Source organism: Caretta caretta, chromosome 26 (assembly GCF_965140235.1).
Source record: "Caretta caretta isolate rCarCar2 chromosome 26, rCarCar1.hap1, whole genome shotgun sequence".
In the NCBI taxonomy this organism is placed as follows: Eukaryota; Metazoa; Chordata; order Testudines; family Cheloniidae; genus Caretta; species Caretta caretta.
Genome location: NC_134231.1, coordinates 15,773,245 through 15,791,098, shown reverse-complemented (window position 1 = coordinate 15,791,098; position 17,854 = coordinate 15,773,245). Strand labels below are relative to the sequence as shown.

General features: G+C 55.8%; 1 protein-coding gene across 1 annotated transcript; it reads right to left on the bottom strand.

Moving 5' to 3' along the window:
• Positions 1-410: 410 nt before the first annotated feature.
• On the bottom strand, positions 411-8,584 carry MAT2A (methionine adenosyltransferase 2A). The gene is made up of 9 exons (XM_048829572.2): positions 8,452-8,584; positions 5,666-5,743; positions 5,420-5,542; positions 5,120-5,232; positions 4,847-4,990; positions 4,431-4,649; positions 3,845-4,027; positions 2,979-3,112; positions 411-2,030 (listed from the first exon to the last, which is right to left on the bottom strand). Exons 1-9 carry the CDS (start codon positions 8,540-8,542, stop codon positions 1,928-1,930), a joined length of 1,188 nt encoding a protein of 395 aa, XP_048685529.1. The 5' UTR covers positions 8,543-8,584; the 3' UTR covers positions 411-1,927.
• Positions 8,585-17,854: the final 9,270 nt, after the last annotated feature.

The window sequence follows — 17,854 nt, the reverse complement described above, 5'->3', positions numbered from 1 at the left end:
CAAGAGGGGGCCCTAGCCAGTCTGGTATCAGTAACAGATAGTGCCATACCCCTGGAGATCAGTACTAGGAGCAGTCCCTGAACAGACCACAACACAGGCTGAATTTCACTGTAGGCTTGGATCACAACCATCCTGCCCCCATGCTTCTCCTATCCACCTCAGTTATAAATCAGGAGAAGCGGTGAGTTGGAAGTTCTAGCCCCAGCCTTAAACTAAGGCACTAGTCTTTCCACAGCAGGGCAAACAACTGGCCTTGAGGAAGCCATCCTCCTCTGTCCCCCAGCCCCAGATTGGGTTCCCCTTCCCACAGATGTAACCCCACCATGACTCCAGCCAAGCTATGAGCATGTGCTTGGCTATGCCCACCTAAACATGATGCATTGTTCCAGATAAAGTTTGAGCAGAGACCCTTAAGGTAGAACCTAGCACTTTATTCAGATCTTCAGTTAATTGGTGGGATTTGAAGAAGCAGACATACGTAATAAACCTCCACAAAAATAGATCACGAAAGGCACTTTCCACTCAAGGCAGAGGCCATGGGATAAGCATGTAAACAAGCTGGCTTCTCTGTACAACACCAGCCAAATCAGCTTCTCCCATGGCCAGTTGCCCAAGCTTTGCCCTCCCCCTTATGTTTACACCAGCCAGACCCCCTGTAGGTGTGACCCAAGGTTTTTCTGTAGGACACCTTGGCCTATCAGGGAATGCTGGAAACATGGCAAGGAATCATGGTGTCCAAAACAAAAAAAGAAGTGTTAAAAAGCTGCCATCTGAGTCAAGGGCTTCTCTGTACTCACACCCTGCCCCAGAGAACAATAAATAAGCAATTAGAAAAATGTTCAAGTATGAAGGGTTATTTTTGCCATCTCTCCTCCCCTCCAAATGCACCTGTGGCTCTGAAGGAAGCTGGCTTCTCTGTAGCTACGCCAGCCGTTCAGAGCACGAATTGGACCTGGCTTTGAAAATAAAACAAAGTTTAAAAACCCAGGAGGAGTTCTGTGCAGTGTGGAATTCTCCAGCTTTCTTATAAAGAAAAAAATTACTCTGGTACCAAAGTGTTCAGCCTACAGACCTCGGTACTGCCTGGGGACTTCTCTGTAGTACATCCCCAGGCCGCCAAGGGCCCGTTTGTTAGACAGGAGATGGTGAGGTTTGGCTAGTGCTGAAACCATGCATAGGATTGATTATCTTTTTAAAAACCTTATTACGTACGTCCTCCAAGAAAGACAGCTGAAAGTGGAGAGGTTAAAATCTGGTGCTACTCCAGGTGGAATTAAGAGCATAAAGCACCACAAGTGGGTAGAGCAAGAACTGCCTTTGAATAAAAACCACGGCAGGCTGGAGCTCCAAGTGGAATTTGCGTTGCATGCAAGGCTAGTCTGCCAGGGGGAAGCGCTCCCAGACAAAAGCTACATAGTCAGACTGACCAGGTTACGGGGACTAGAGGCGTTACATTCTTAGACACCACAAAAATCATGCAGCTCAACAGGGCTGGGGCTGGACAGATACTATAATGAACCACAGATTCCACAGGCATGTTACAAGGGCAATTTCTCAGTCAGCATTTGAAGGGGAAATTCACTGCAGTTCTTAGACTTTCAGGGTTAGGTTCGTGGGCATACAACAGATCCAATCTTAAAGCATCATTTACTAGACAGACTGATGTCTGCTCATCTCTAGGCAGTTACACAGATAGCTTGTGCTCACTAGTTCCACTAATAGAGTGAGCACGATGCCAGAAATAGGAAGAGAGAATCTAACTCGTGGTCCCCATAGAATTAATAGCCATGGCAATGGACAAAGTTTGCTGAGTAAGAGCTGAACAGGAGGACAGGATAAAGTTAGGGAAGAGGGGCTCTTTCCCCCAGAGCCTGAAAGCTTCTCTGTAGCCTACGCCAACAGGTCTGGGGAGAAAAGCCTAACACTTTCAATATTTTAGCTTTTTGGGCAACTCCCATGGGAAGCTGTCCCTACCAAAGTGGCCATAGGCTGCGGTCCTCTGATAAATGGGCTTCTTCAGATCCAGATCCCTGGAATATACAAGTCCTTAACTTAATACAGAGCATTCAATCACAAGCAAAGCAAAACAAGAGACAGTTTTCAGAAGCTCTGGTTTAGGTGAAGTTTTTTGACTCAGCAGGGGCAAGTCATGGAGGCAGACACTCCGTTGGTGGAGCAGGCTTGGAACTGCATGCGCTGTGTGGGAGGCCAAGACACCTTCCACCTTGCTGTAAAACCCAGACTCAATGCAACTGGATTCATTCACTGACTTGGAGGCGCCTCTCTTCCCCTCGCTTCCTTTTTAAGAATCAGTTGTCGTTTCTCAGGCTGCTTTGTTTTTTAGACCGTGTCCTAGACACTTAGCTAGTTGCAGTCCAGTCCGAACTCATCCTGAGAAACTACAAGCGTCCAATCTCACATGAGGTCATATGATACTTACCCCCTTAGAGGGCTACAGCACATCAGGACCTGGTGATCCATTTGGTGGAACCACTTATCTCTTCTGTTTAAGCAGCTCTTGTCCTAGCCCAATGGCTGCTTCTGACTTTAAATCGGATGCTTCCAGCACAGGTTGCAAAACAGGCATGAATGCAAACAGCAGCTCAACATTGCACCCAAAAGATTTGCTAAGATGGTTAGGCACCCAAGTCCTGCTATAGAATGCAGGATTTTGAGTCCAGGAGCATTTAGCACCCAATCCAAAGGCAGCCTCAGCCTTCAAGCACCATTAGTGCTCTCCGATACTTAATCCGAGAGGCCACCTGCTTGGTTACAGAGATGGGGTTAGCTACCAGAGGCAGTCCAGCGTGGACAAGTGCACTTCTACTGTTAGCGTGACATGGTAAGGAATCAATTCCAGCAGCATTTGTACTATCAGTCTAGCCCTGGTCTTTCATTCCCTACTCATTAGTGGCTTCAGATTTACCTACAAGCAAGTAGGGAGCTATTCCCCCCTCTGCATGCATTACCATCTTTACCTGACAATAACCCCAGGACGGAGGTCAAAGTTCTTCTTCACAATCTCTAGCAGCTCCCGCTCACTCTTTGGAGAAGTGCCATAGTGGAAAATGGAGATGGACAGCGGGTGGGACACTCCAATCGCATAGGAGACCTGAGGGCAAAGGACAGTTTAAACACCTCAGAGGACTTGCTGGAGCAGATGACCATGTGGGCCCCCCCGTCTAACACTCCCTCACCCCACATTCTGAAGGGGTACTTTGATCCTAGTAATGCAGGGGCTCATCTACCCACTCAAATACTTCCAACAACTGTACCTCCACTCTCATTCTACATGCCAGTTACAGTAGTTACAAGAATGATCAGCTCTCCGTTCAGCTGCTCTGAAGGTATGACCCTGTTCATATTACTCTCTACACCGGCCAAACTCCCCTTCGGATCTTACCTTCTATTCCTGGGTTTTTCTTTGCTCTATTCTCTCTCTAGAGTCTATCCTGGAAGGGACACCCAAGCAGTGCAGCACACTGCAAGTTGGTCACTGCAGCAATGCAGATAACGATACCATTGCGTTCTAGGTTATTACTCCTTGGTTTGGAGAGGATTGTCTATACAACCAAGAATAGCAGTTGCACTCCCACGGCAAGCTTCAGTTATTCACCACCCTCACTGTCAGCTGCCTTCCAAAGGCCATCCCACCAGCTTGTGCTGATGGAAAAAATGGGCTTCCCAGTACAGCTAGCCACACTCCTTTCTTCCCTTGGCACAGCAGCCCCAAAGATCTTTGGCTCAATACGGCTTTAAAGGGAGACCCTGCCAGCCATCAATACCACCAGTAAATCCATCTCATTTACAAACATCCCTCTCCAAACTTGAGGCCAAGCCATACCTGGACAAGCACTCTCCTACACAGGCCAGCCTTGACGAGGGACTTGGCTACCCAACGAGCAGCATAAGCAGCAGAACGGTCCACTTTGGTGTAATCTTTCCCCGAGAAAGCACCTCCTCCATGAGCACCCCAGCCGCCATAGGTGTCAACGATGATCTTCCGGCCAGTCAAGCCAGCATCTCCCTGGAATTAACAACCCCCATTAAACTGGACTCCATTTAGAAACACCTCATCAGTTTAGAGCACAATAGCCACTGCTTACACTAACTTAAAGCCTAATCCTTGCATGCACTGACGACAATGTTTCACTTTAAGTGTAAGTGTACGAATGGCAGCTGAACTATACCAGCTCCACTTGCTCCAATACTCTCGTTTGTTGACAAGCGTTTACTCCACTGAGCTCTGTAGAGCCATTAGTTCTGGGGGAGAAAACTGGCTTGTAAGTCTGCACTGGAGGCCCCCATTAGCCTGGCTATGATCCCATACTGCTAGAGACGGGGAGTTTTGGAAGACTGGTCACCCTCAATGCCTGCATGTAGACTAGACACACCCAAGTCCATTCCTTGGAGGATTGAATCAGTCTTACCTGGGGACCACCGATGACAAAGCGGCCACTTGGCTGCAGGTGGTAGATTGTATCATCATCCAGGTATTTTGCAGGCACAACAGCTTTGATCACTTTCTCCTTTAGGGCATCCCTCATCTCATCCAAGCAGACCTCTTCATCATGTTGAACAGATATGACAATCGTGTGGACTCTAATAGGGATGACAGCGCCACGGTCCTGCATGTACTGCACAGTCACCTGAAATGATACCCCAGACCAGGAGAAGAAAACCAAGTCAGGGACAGGCACATCTACAGCAGTGCTCTCCATACCCTCCAGACTGCTAAGTAGGAATGAGAATACAGTCTAGTTTCGTTTCATTATCGGTCCTCCCCCCCCACACAAAGGCAGAAATTCATTCTGCTCTTAGCTTACTAGAACCAGGCTCCACTTACCTGAGTTTTAGAGTCGGGTCGCAGCCAGGGCAGGGTGCCATTGCGACGCAGGTCTGCCAGCTTGGCATTCAGCTTGTGTGCTAGGACAATGGTCAAGGGCATGCACTCCTCAGTTTCATCTGTAGCATAACCGAACATCAAGCCCTACGGGAGAGAAGAGGGGTCTGAAACCTCAACTTCAACAGAACCAGCTACTGACAAGTGCTAAGTATTGTCCTATAAACAAGAAAACATTTCTGCAAGCTGGGAAACAGCTGTTACTAGAATACTAACCTGGTCCCCAGCACCAATATCCTCTTCACTCCTGTCTAGATGGACTCCCTGGGCAATATCAGGAGACTGCTGCTCCAAGGCTACCAGCACATTGCAAGTCTTGTAATCAAACCCTAAAACACAGCAGAATCTCAGATTCACAGAATACCTGCACCGTCCAGCTACTCCTAGAAAGTTTATAATTTGTTCCTTAGAACACCTAGCAAATTGGTTACAGATACTTTTAGAAGCCAACAGCCTTATACTCAAAGCTAGAAAAAAAGCTTCCCAAACCTAGAACAAGTGGCCGGAGGCACTTACCTTTGGAAGAATCATCATAACCAACATGCTTGATTGTATCACGCACAACTTTCTGGTAGTCAACAGCAGCTCTGGATGTGATCTCACCGGCCAGGAGGATCATCCCAGTCTTTGCAACAGTTTCTAGAAGAGAATAAAAGGATATTCATCAACTTCAGTGTCACTCAGAGAAACAGCTCTCCTAAGGTAACAAAAGTGCATCTAATAGGTGCAATTCCTCCCCTTTTCTAGACTAGGTATCCTCACCACAAGCAACTTTGGCATCTGGATCCTGTTTAAGGTGGGCATCAAGGACAGCATCACTGATTTGGTCACAGATTTTATCTGAAAAGAAATCAAACAGCCAATCACTCTCAATGCACAGTGTATCTCACTGAACCCCTTTCTCTTTCCGCTCAATGTTTAACTTCAGCCAATTCTGGGAGTCTCCATGCCAATTTGTCAACAGAAAGCAACAACTGCAGTGTTACACAACACCAGGCAGAAGTGTTGTTATCTTACACTGTAATTTCCTGTCCCTCAGATGCAGCACTTGTCCCATACTATTGAGGTGTTTTGGGGTTTTTTGGGTTAGTGTGGAATCCTAAGCATTTTCTAGTGGAACTTTTAGGATCAAGTTACTCTTATGTCAGGGCTTAAATTTAGCCACTCTTGCTCTCTCTTTGTGATGTATCTATAAGACAGGATTTTGACAGTGTGCAATCCCGGCAGCTCTGAATAGGACAATGCACTGCATTGCCAAGGGATTTACTTAAGCACCCAAATTACAGCAGCATCTGATCTGCAAGTGGTTCTGCCCTCAAACAGAAGATAACAAATCGAAGATAACAGCTGCAATTTGGTTTGTACAGGTGTTTAATTTTAGAAAACTGCCCTGACAAAATGGCCACTTGCAGCAAGACCACTCTAGATTTGCACATGTGCAGCAAGAGACTGCATGTGCCCAACGTAGCCCCAATGACGGAATTTGAACTTGCAATACTGTAGGCCGTAGTCATGTTGCCAGTAGCCATGGCTGCCAAGAAACAACCAAGTTGTGAGCAGCAAGCAGCCAGCTTGAGACTGCAGAACTGGTTTCAGCTGGTCAGCCAGCCTGCGCATAGCTAGTCGCTCTAGCATGACTGCTGCAGACAATTATTCTAGAGCAACCTGAAACCCCTAAGCACTAAGGGCTTTGCAAGAATTGTTCAAATTCTGTGATGAATAAGCTACTCACTCAGGGCTAAATGTCGTCCTTGACAATGACCTTTCAGATCAGATTTGGAGCAGAGTGACAATTCTGTGTGCTGTACAGGAACGAGATGGAATAAAGGAAAGCCTGACACTGAGCTAGCCCCTCCCATCATCTTTAACCCATTCATTCCTCGGATCTTTCACCAGTCACCTTGAACAGCAGAGCTGGAAATGATGCGACAATAAGAATAATTTTCTCGACCACCCAGGGAGGGAAAAAATTCCCCCGGATGTCATTTACAAAACAACACAGTCTTTTACACCTCCAGGAATGATTTGTTTTACTAACAGCCCCCAGGTAATAAAACAGACTAAAGGGAGGATTTAATGACATCACAAAATTTCTGGTTAGGATAACTATGCCAGCATCAATCATTTGAGCACTGCTGTCCCTAGTCCTGTAGTGAAGACAGACTGATATTAGAGGAAGTAGTTTTTGAAACCAGTTCACCTGTTTGGCCAGACCATAACTGGCCAATGGTTAGGAAAAGGTAGTGACTGATACACAGCAAATGCCACTGAACAGTCGATTAAGTTCATTGTGCAATGTGAAAGTGATTTATAATGGACCAGAGAATGGAAATCTAAATAGAACAGGGCCCCAAAATGGAGACTGCAGTCAGAAAAAACACAACGTTGTTATACTGAAACAATGCCAGGACCGAGATAGAACATTCATTCTTTGTCATGGAAATGAAGGAATCTATCAAAAGCCCATTGAGCAGTGACCTCTAAATTGTCCAAAGCAATTCCACACAGCCTCTGACACTATTTTAGACACTTTCTGCAGTGGGTGAGGAAAGGTAGTGATCGGTGAGCGTTCAAGTCTGAAACACAAGGCTATTCAAGAGAATATACACCATCAGGATTTATGTCTTTATTTAAAGCTCAGTTTCTGCGTTCAGCACCCATTGAACTCCTCTCTTCCCAGAAATACAGCCCCGGAGCGGGAGACGCGCGGCGCACCCGGCCCTCACAGCACTTGCGGACACAGAGGAGGAACAGGAGTCAAGGGGAGATGAAGGGACTTGCTCGAGGTCACGAAGCAAGTCAGTGACAGAGCTGGGAACGGAATCCAGGCTGGCAAGTGCGCGGATCGCTGCGGCCTCCCTGCGGGCAGCGCGCTGCGACGGCAGCGCCGAGCACAGCGCGCCCGAGGCGGCTGGGGCTCCCTGCCCCAGGAGAGAGAGCGGCCGCAGGCGGCAGGGACCGGGTGCGAAGGGCCGGTGGGTTTCCGGGACAGCAGCGGCAGGCGAGCAAAGGGACCAGGGGGCTGCAAGGGGCCCCGCGGAACCAGGAGGCATCGGTGGTCTGCGGGGGTCGCTGCACGCGGTAAAAGAGCGGAGGCAAGGTGGTTCGGCACCGGCCCCCGCCCCCCCCGGGGGCTGACCACCGCCCCCCCCGGGCCGCCGGGCCGCCCCCCCCCTCCCGGGGCGCAGCAGGCTCGAGATCCCCGGGCGACCCTCGCCCGGCTCCGGCACGGGAGGCTGATCGGTCCCATGGCCCGGAGCCACGATCGCCCCCCCCCGCCGCCGCGGCGGACACGGACCAGGGCCGGGGGAGGGGCCCGTCCCCGCGCGGGGACCACGTGCCGCCCGGCCGAGCCTGCAATGCGGCGCGCGCCCTCGCGGATAATGGCGGCGGGAGCGCGCGCCCGGCCGAGAGTTTCGTCATCCCCCCCCCCGCCCAGAGACAGGGCTGCGCCGCGCGTGCACGCGCCGGGCGCTTCCTCCGGAGGAGGTCGCGCGGCCGGGCCGGTTTCCCGCCTCAGAGAACGAAGCCGCGCCCCGGCCCCTCACCTGGGTGCCCCTCCCCCACGGACTCGGAGGTGAAGAGGAAGCTGCCCTCGTCGATGAAGGCCTCGTGGAAACCGTTGATCTGCCCGTTCATGGCGACACCGGAAGGAAGCGGCCAAAGAAGAAGGGCACTCCGCAGACCTCCGCTCCGCCAGAATGAAAGAAGCGCCTCAGCGGCACCGGTATTTATACGCTCCCGGCCCCGCCCCTGGCAGGCCCCGCCCCGCCGCAACGCGCCAATCTCGGGGCGGGCGGGGAGAGCGGATTCGGACTCAACCACACTCCGGGGAAGGGGGCCACGTTACATAATAAATCCCCCCTCCCCCGGCACACCGACCAGCTCGCTCCCAGCCGGAGGGAGGGGATTTCTCATAACGCACCGTAGGGCAAGACAACAATTCCCGTCCTTGACGCGGCCCGGGAGGGCAGCAGAGGGAGGTGCTCTGTCTCCCCCGCGCCTCTGCCACTTGCACGGGTCCCAGACGAAAGGCACAAGCTCGAGCCGACTGCCGCCGCAGAGAGGCGCCGGAGGGAAGCGCTGCTGCGCAGGCGCAATGAGAGCCTCCCCTCACGCCTGGCCGAGCTGCGACCCTCCCGCCCGCTGCCCGGGAACTTGGACGGGGAATGTGGCTGATGCGCATGCGCAGTGTGCCTCGCGCGGTCAGGAAGGCGGCCCTGACCCGCTCTGGCGCCCATCTTGGTTTCCTCTTCGTCCAATCCCCTGAGCAACCAGACCGCCCCCCCAGCCCCTCTCCTCCGAGCCCTCCCCCGTACACCCCCCAGCCCTGCACCACGTGCCCGTACCCCCCTGCCCCCCCGCCCCCCGTACCACGTGCCCGAACCCCCCTCCACCCCCCGTGCCCCCCCAGCCCTGAACCACGTACCCGTCCCCCCGTACCACGTGCCCGAACCCCCCTCCACCCCCGTGCCCCCCAGCCCCGTACCATCTGCCCGAACCCCCGCCCCCCGTACCACGTGCCCGTACCCCCCTCCACCCCCCGTGCCCCCCAGCCCCGTACCATCTGCCCGAACCCCCCTCCACCCCCCGTGCCCCCCCAGCCCTGTACCACGTGCCCGAACCCCCCTTTCCCCCGTACCCCGTACCCGAACCCCCCTCCACTCCCCCATACCCCCCCAGCCCTGTACCACGTGCCCGTACCCCCGTACCACATGCCCGAACCCCCCTCCACCCCCCGTGCCCCCCCACCCTCCATACCACGTGCCCAAACCCCCCCTCCACCCCGTGCCCTCCCAGCCCTGTACCACGTGCCCGAACCCCCCTTTCCCCCGTACCACGTGCCCGTACCCCCCTCCACCCCCCGTGCCCCCCCGCCCTCCGTACCACGTACCCGAACCCCCCTCCACCCCCCCATGCCCCCCCAGCCCTGTACCACGTGCCCGTACCCCCCGTACCACGTACCCGAACCCCCCTCCACCCCCCGTGCCCCCCAGCCCTGTACCACGTACCCGAACCCCCCTCCACCCCCCGTGCCCTCCCAGCCCTGTACCACGTGCCCGAACCCCCCTTTCCCCCGTACCACGTGCCCGTACCCCCCTCCACCCCCCGTGCCCCCCCGCCCTCCGTACCACGTACCGGAACCCCCCTCCACCCCCCCGTGCCCCCCCAGCCCTGTACCATGTGCCCGTACCCCCGTACCACGTGCCCGAACCCCCCTCCACCCCCCGTACACCCCCCAACCCTGTACCACGTGCCCGTCCCCCCGCCCCCCGTACCACGTGCCCGAACCCCCTCCACCCCCCGTGCCCTCCCAGCCCTGTACCACGTGCCCGAACCCCCCTGCCCCCGTACCACGTGCCCGTACCCCCCCGCCCCCCGTACCACGTGCCCGAACCCCCCTCCACCCCCCGTGCCCCCCACCCTCCGTACCACGTGCCCAAACCCCCCTCCACCCCCCGTACCCCCCCGCCCCCCGTACCACGTGCCCGAACCCCCCTCCACCCCCCGTGCCCCCAGCCCTGTACCACGTGCCCGTACCCCCAGTCCACAATACCACGTGCCCTCCAGCCCTGAACCACGTGCCCGAACCCCCCTCCACCCCCCCGTGCCCCCAGCCCTGTACCACGTGCCCAAACCCCCCTCCACCCCCGGTGCCCCCCCAGCCCTGTACCACGTGCCCGAACCCCCCTCCACCCCCGGTGCCCCCCCAGCCCTGTACCACGTGCCCGAACCCCCCCTCCACCCCCCGTGCCCTCCAGCCCTGTACCACGTGCCCGTACCCCCCAGCCCTGTACTACATACCCGTCCCCCCGTACCACATGCCCGAACCCCTCTCCACCCCCCCGTGCCCCCCAGCCCCGTACCATGTGCCCGTACCCCCCCTCCACCCCCTGTGCCCCCAGCCCTGTACCACGTACCCGTATCCCCGTACCCAACCCCCCGTCAACCCCCATGCCCCCCAGCCCTGTACCACGTACCCGTCCCCCCGCCCCCCATACCACGTGCCCGAAGCCCCCTGCACCCCCGTGCCCCCCAGCCCTGTACCACGTGCCCGTACCCCCCATCCACCCCCCATGCCCCCCAGCCCTGTACCACGTGCCCGAACCCCCCCGCCCCCTACCACTTGCCCAAACCCCCCTCCACCCCCCGTGCCCCCCAGCCCTGTACCACATGCTCGTACCCCCCTCCACCCCCCGTACCCCCCAGCCCTGTACCACGTACCTGTACCCCCCCGTACCACGTGCCCGAACCCCCCTCCACCCCCCGTGCCCCCCCAGCCCTGTACCACGTGCCCGTACCCCCCCTCCACCCCCCGTACCACATGCCCGAACCCCCCTCCACCCCCCGTGCCCCCCAAGCCCTGTACCACGTGCCCGAACCCCCCTAGCCCCCGTACCTCGTGCCTGAACCCCCCTCCACCCCCCCGTGCCCCTCCAGCCCTGTACCACGTGCCCGTACCCCCCCGCCCCCCATACCACGTGCCCGAATCCCCCCTCCACCCACCGTGCCTCCCAGCTCTGTACCACATGCCCGTACCCCCCTCCACCCCCCATACCCCCCCAGCCCTGTACTTCGTACCCGTACCCCCCGTCCCCCGTACCACATGCCCGAACCCCCCTCCACCCCCCATGCCCCCCAGCCCTGTACCACGTGCCCTGTACCCCCCTCCACCCCCTGTACCCCCCCAGCCCTGTACCACGTACCTGTACCCCCCGTCCCCCGTACCACAGGCCCGAACCCCCCTCCACCCCCCATGCCCCCCAGCCCCGTACCACGTGCCCGTACCCCCCCTCCACCTCCCGTGCCCCCCAGCCCTGTACCACGTGCCCTGTACCCCCCTCCACCCCCGTACCCCCCCGCCTCCCATACCACGTGCCCGAACCCCCCTCTACCCCCCGCACCCCCCCAGCCCTGTACCACGTGCCCCGAACCCCCTGCCACCCCCGTACCCCCCCAGCCCTGTACCACATGCCCCGAAAGCCCCATGACCCCCGTACCCCCCCCGCCCTGTACCACGTGCACCGTACCCCCCCGCCACCCTCCGTACCTCCCCAGCCCTGTACCATGTGCCCCGTACCCCTGCCACCCCCCGTGCCCCCCAGCCCTGTACCACGTGACCATACCCCCTGCCACCCCCGTACCTCCCAGCCCTGTGCCATGTGCCCCATACCCCCCATGCCCCCAGCCCTGTACCATGTGCCCTGTACCCCCCCTCCACCCCCAGTACCCTCCCAGCCCAGTACCACGTTCCCTGTACCCCCCCGCCACCCGCCATGCCCCCCCCAGCCCTGTACCATGTGCCCCATACCCCCCCGCTACCTCCCATATACCCCCCTAGCCCTGTACCCACGTGCCCCGTACCCCACCCAGCCACCCCCTGTGTACCTCGCTAGCCCTGTACCCACGTGCCCCATACCCCACCAGGCACCACCCCACTGTATACCCCCCAGCCCTGTACCCATGTGCCCTGTACGCCGCCAAGCCAACCCCTTTATACCGCCCTAGCCGTGTACCCATGTGCCACGTACCCCGCTGAGCCACCCCCCATATACCCTCCTAGCCCTTTACCCACGTGCCATGCACCTGTTTGGCCCTTCCCCATTGAGCCACCCCCCCATATACTCCCACAGGCCTGTACCTACGTGCCATGCACCCCACCGAGCCACCCCCTCTATACCCCCATAGCCCTGTACCCATGTGCCACGTACCCCACCAAGCCACCCTGCCGTATACCCCCATAGCCCTGTACCCACATACCACGTACCCCACCGAGCCACCCTGCCGTATACTCCCATGGCCCTGTACCCACGTACCCTGTCAGGCGCGGGGCTAAGGCAGTATCTGGGACATGGCGCCACCTCCCTCCCCGTGCCCAGGCACCCTCCATTGCCAAGGGGCAGTTGTTGGAGAACCCCCTGGGCCTGGCCGCTGGGATCCAGAGGGGTCTGTGGGTGCCTGGGGTGGAGTAAGGCCCCGATCCCTGGGATCCAGGCCTTCATGGTGGGAGCATGGCTTGGGCATGGCAGCGAGGCCATGGGGGGCAGTGCTCAGAGGAAAGCCACCTGTTGGGGTGAACTTGGGTCAGTGGGGCTCCCTCCTCTTAGGACAGGATCAATGGGACTGACCCAGGTGCAGGAGCAAGGCGAGATTCCCCCCATGGAGGGGATAGGAGGAGGAGATGGCCTGAAGGGGGGAGGGAGACAGTCCACAGCCTTCCGAGGTGGGCCCTGTTTCTAACCTTATCACACCGCTGCAGCCCGGATGAGCTCTGTGGCCTGTGTCTCTGAATGTGACACCTGGGGTTGCTCTGGTAGAATTCAGTGGATTGCATTTGGCCTGAAGACTGCATTTTGGTTTCATCATCTGAGATGTGGGGCCAGGCAAGAGGCTGCAGGTGAAATGCCCGTTGAAGGGCTGTGAGCTGCATTGCTCTAGCAAAAAGAAAAGGAGTACTTGTGGCACCTTGTCTCCTGCTGACTTCCCTCCTGTGGTTACACACACACACAATCCCACTGACCGGCCCTTTTTATAAATCTCTGGACCAGCCGAACAAATAACGTGTCTGGGCAAAGATAAGGCCAATTTCTCATTAGTTGGTAAGGCTTCCACCCTAACAGATGACAAGGAGGATGTGCAGATACGGTCATTTCCCCTGCCACACTCGTACACACATAAGCCCTGGGATGTATGGTGTCAATATTTACATCTCGGGCAGTATTTTTTTAAAAGTCAGATGTGTCCTTATGGCAAAAATATTCAAAATCCAGCCAGAGATGAGGTTTAGGGCCAGGCCAGCAAAGTGGCTCCTCTTGCTGTCCTGTCCTTTCAGTATTTCACCTGCATCCCTAGCTTCCAGGGACACTGTTAATTAGGCTGCGATGGAGTTTTTCAAAAGCACATATTCATAGAAATATTGTAACGTCCTTTTTTAAACATAGCAATGAAAGGAGTTTTTAACGGCAGGGTTTACCACCCACAGCATGGCTGGGCTTCTGGTTGCGAAAGCTTCCTGCGGGCTGAGAGGGGTGGGTGCTTTCCATTTGTTTGTTTGATATGGAGCTCAGGGGCTCCGCCACGGGCACAGTTTCTGCTTCCTTGTTCAGCGTTCGCGACAGCCATGCCAGCGGAGCACAGAGCACTCTGAGATCCTTCCCCAGCAGCCCAGCGAGCACGAGGAGCCGGGGCCATGTTGCCGTCTTCAGGGAAGAGCTGGGGATTTTCCATAATAGTAATATGTGGTGACGTTTGTGCTCTGCTCTCGTTATCTCCACGTCAGGCCGCTCCGGCCGCAGCTGGTGAACTTCCCAGCTGCTGTGCTGCCAACATCCCTCAGCCCTGACCTGGAGGAACCACAGAGGGATTCAGCCTCCTGGCTGAGCCTGCCGGGTGGAGTCCTGCTGTGATGGTAGTGTGCGGGACGTGGGCACCTGTCTGCTAAGAACTGGGCTGAGACCCGCCAACTCCAGGGCCACCAAAGACCTGCCAGCCATTCCCACCCTGAGCTGGCCTGGAACCCCTGACCTTGAGGCAAACATCTCTAACAGCTCATGGCTGATCTCTGGAGCTTCCGGGTAGCGGAGCGGTTCTGCGGGCGACACCCTGGCCGGTCTCTCTTCAGGAGGAATTGGCATTGCTCATTGATGAGCATAAATTTGATCCAGTTGGTCCTACTGAGCCCAGGGCGGATGATTCCCACCATGGTTATAACCTGTTTTGGAAGGATGGAGGGGAAGGGGGAGGGGAAGAGCCGCAAGAGTGATTAAAGGATAAGCCTTATAGCGGTAGACTCAAGGAGTTCAATCTATTTAGCTTAACACAGAGAAGGTTAAGGGGTGACCTGTATCTACATGAGGAGCAAATATTTAATACTGGGCTCTTCAGCCTCACAGAGGAAGGTCTCACACGATCCAGTGTCTGGAAGTTGAAGTTAGACAAATACAGACTGGAAATAAGGTGTAAATTTTTATCAGTGAGAGTAATTAACTAGGGGAACAATTTACCCAGAGTCGTGGTGGATTCTCCATCACTGGCAATTTTTAATCTAGTCTGACTGGATGTTTTCTAACCGATTGCTCTAGGAATTATTGTGGGGGCAGGGCTCTGGCCTGTGTGATACAGGAGTTTGGACTAGGTGATCAGAAAGGTCATTCTCGCCTTGGAATCTATGATTCTAGTACTTACATAGCTCCCTCCACAGGGTTATCTGTTGTCTCACAATCTGCATTGTATTGATCCTCACACAGCCAAAGGAGACAGGGCAGGGCTGTCATGCCCATTCTACAGAGGGGGAACTGAGTCACAGAGAGACTAAGGGACTTGCCCAAGGTCACACAGGGAACCTGAACTTGAACCCAGGTTTTCTGAATCCCAAGTCGGGTCCTGAAAACTGGACACTTCTTCCCCTATAGCACTGCATGGTGGCCTGGACACATGGTCCCTTAACTGCTTAATCATCAAATCATAGACTTTAAGGTCAGAAGGGACCATTATGATCATCTAGTCTGACCTCCTGCACAACACTGGCTGTCCTTGGCCCATTCAGATGACGCTCCTGTCAACAAGACATCCAAGCAGCGGGGAAGGGATTGGACCTTCTGTACCTGTCTGAATGAAATAATAGCAGATCAGGTTATCATCCCATGTCCTTTTGGCTGGGCTGGGGGAACCCAATCTTCCATCTCCAACCCCTGCCATTATCCCGTTCTGGACTGCGTCTTCTAGGAAACTTCTTTGGGCCAGATCCTGCTCTTGCTGAAATTTAAAGAGACTTTTGTCACTGATGCCAGATGGGGTAGAGCCACACCCAGGACCCGTGTTTGTTTAAGTATGTGAAGTATGCAATGATTTTTCCACTGGGAGAAGTGAGAGCTGGCTGAATAGATGTCATGATTATCAACCCCCTATTGATATCACAGATAGAGAGAGGTCAGACAGATTTCAGCAGTAGTCTATAGCTAGCTAGCTAGATCCCCGTGTGTGATGGATAGATTCCTCTGTTAATAGATCGATCGATCAGTAATTCCCCCATATGAGATAGAGCCCCTGTGTGCGATGGACAGACCTCTGTTAATAAATAGATCTGTGACGCTGCCCAGTAGAGGACGGGCTGCAAAGAGAATAAGGCATCTGCTACTAAGATTAGCTAAGCAATGCCTCTGTTAGTTCAAAGGGGGAAGGCCTGTGTCTTTAGAACCGACAGACCAGAGCGCCGCACCCTGCGCCCTGGTGAATGGGATCATTCCGTCTGTTGGCTGCAGAGGCTGGCTTTGTTGGGAGGACGCCCCTGGGGAGAGAGGGAGCTTATATCTCTTCCACCTGACCTTTCCCTGAGCCTCCTGTGAGTGACTCAGCATTTTGGATGCATGCACTTTCCAAGGCTCAGAGCGGGTCTGGACAGCGCTGTGATGAGAGACAGGTGCAGCCTGCAGGATGCAGAGATAGAAAGCAGCCGGCATCGCTCCTGAATGTTAATGGGATTATATAAAATGGCATTTGCCAATAGGAAAGCAAAACACGTCTAATTCTTCGGAGGCTGAGTGACTGCCGACGTTTCAAAATCACATGAGGGTATAATCTTGATATCGTAATGGCTGGCGTGTCCCCTTCTGGATAGACTCAGACCGGCTTGGCCATGTGTCACCCTCCTATCCTGCCGGCAGCTTCTGGCGAGGTTCTGGAGGCAGGGGCGAGTTCCATCCCTGCTGTTGCTGTGACGGTCTGGGCAGCCAGCTGTGACATGCGTCAGCAGGCAAGGGCCAGGAGACACAGGGCAGGTGGGGGCGTGACAGGAACAGTGGCCACAGAAGCCCCCTTGAGGCTGATGGAATTGGGTGGGGGCCCGCTGGCTGCCTGCTCCAGCTGGGTGTGAAGGAAATCTCCAAAACAGGAGCTGAGCGTGTACAATGCAGAGATGGCACCAGAGATTACTGGGAACACCTCAAACCCTCTACTGTATTTACCCTCGCATGCCCCTGCTGGACAGCCGGGCTGTTATCCCATTGTATGGCCAGGGACCAAGGCACAGCGACAGGCCCAGGGTCACACAGGAAGCCTGTAGCAGAGCCAAGGACTGACCTTAGGTCTGCCAGCTGCTAGGCTACCACTGGTTTCAGAATAGCAGCCATGTTAGTCTGTATTTGCAAAAAGAAAAGGAGGACTTAATAAATTGGTTAGTCTCTAAGGTGCCACAAGTACTCCTTTTCTTTTTTAGGCTACCACTGTAACCACTGGGCCATCCTTTCCCTCCCCAGTGGGAACAAGGCTGGCGCTGTCAAGATTTTCCAGGCAATGGGCTCCCAATTCTCCATGTAGGGTTGCCAGTTTTGGTTGGACGTATTCCTGGAGGTTTCATCACCTAATCTTTAATTAAATATTCATCTTTAATTCCAGGAAACTCCAGGACAATCCTGGAGGGTTGGCAACCATACCTCTATTTCACCAGTGCCTAGTAAAGTCACCCCCGGGGTTGGTTGGGGTTGAGGAGACGGGTGATTGCCACCATCTATTCCTTAGTGACATGCATGGGCCAAGTCAGCCTGCTGCAGTCAGCGTCGGGCTGCGTCTGCTGGCACTGGGCCAGCCCTGATGCTGGGAAGGGTTAATCCTGGCTGGCCGCAGGCCCAGTGCCCTTTTGGGGACGTTTTGACCGTTACGCCATCCTGCACGACGCCAGGAAGCCGAAGTCTCACCAGTGCTGGAGCTGTGACCAGCCCAGCCCAGCAGGTTACAGCGTCCCTTGCCGCACCCAGGAGCGAGCTGTTCTCCCAGGGCACAGGTGCCTTCCAGGCCCTGCCCCTGCTCTTGGGGCCTCTGGAAAGCAGCAAGCCCTGCTCTCGCTGGAGGTCAGCATGGGCAGGCGCGGGCAGGCTGGGTGGCTCCTCCGCCAGGCTGGTGCAAGAGGTGGTGGCTCTTTCCATGGGGTGGGAGGGGCTGGGCCAGAGCCTCTTC

What these genes read in the sequence shown, in the direction of transcription:
- MAT2A (XM_048829572.2), bottom strand. Translation starts at nt 8,542, where the DNA reads ATGAACGGGCAGATCAACGGTTTCCACGAGGCCTTCATCGACGAGGGC. An exon ending in GACCCGACTCTAAAACTCAG is followed by an intron (nt 4,650 to 4,846) that starts GTAAGTGGAGCC and finishes GTATCATTTCAG; the next exon opens with GTGACTGTGCAGTACATGCA. An exon ending in GTAGGAGAGTGCTTGTCCAG is followed by an intron (nt 3,113 to 3,844) that starts GTATGGCTTGGC and finishes CTTTGCCCTCAG; the next exon opens with GTCTCCTATGCGATTGGAGT.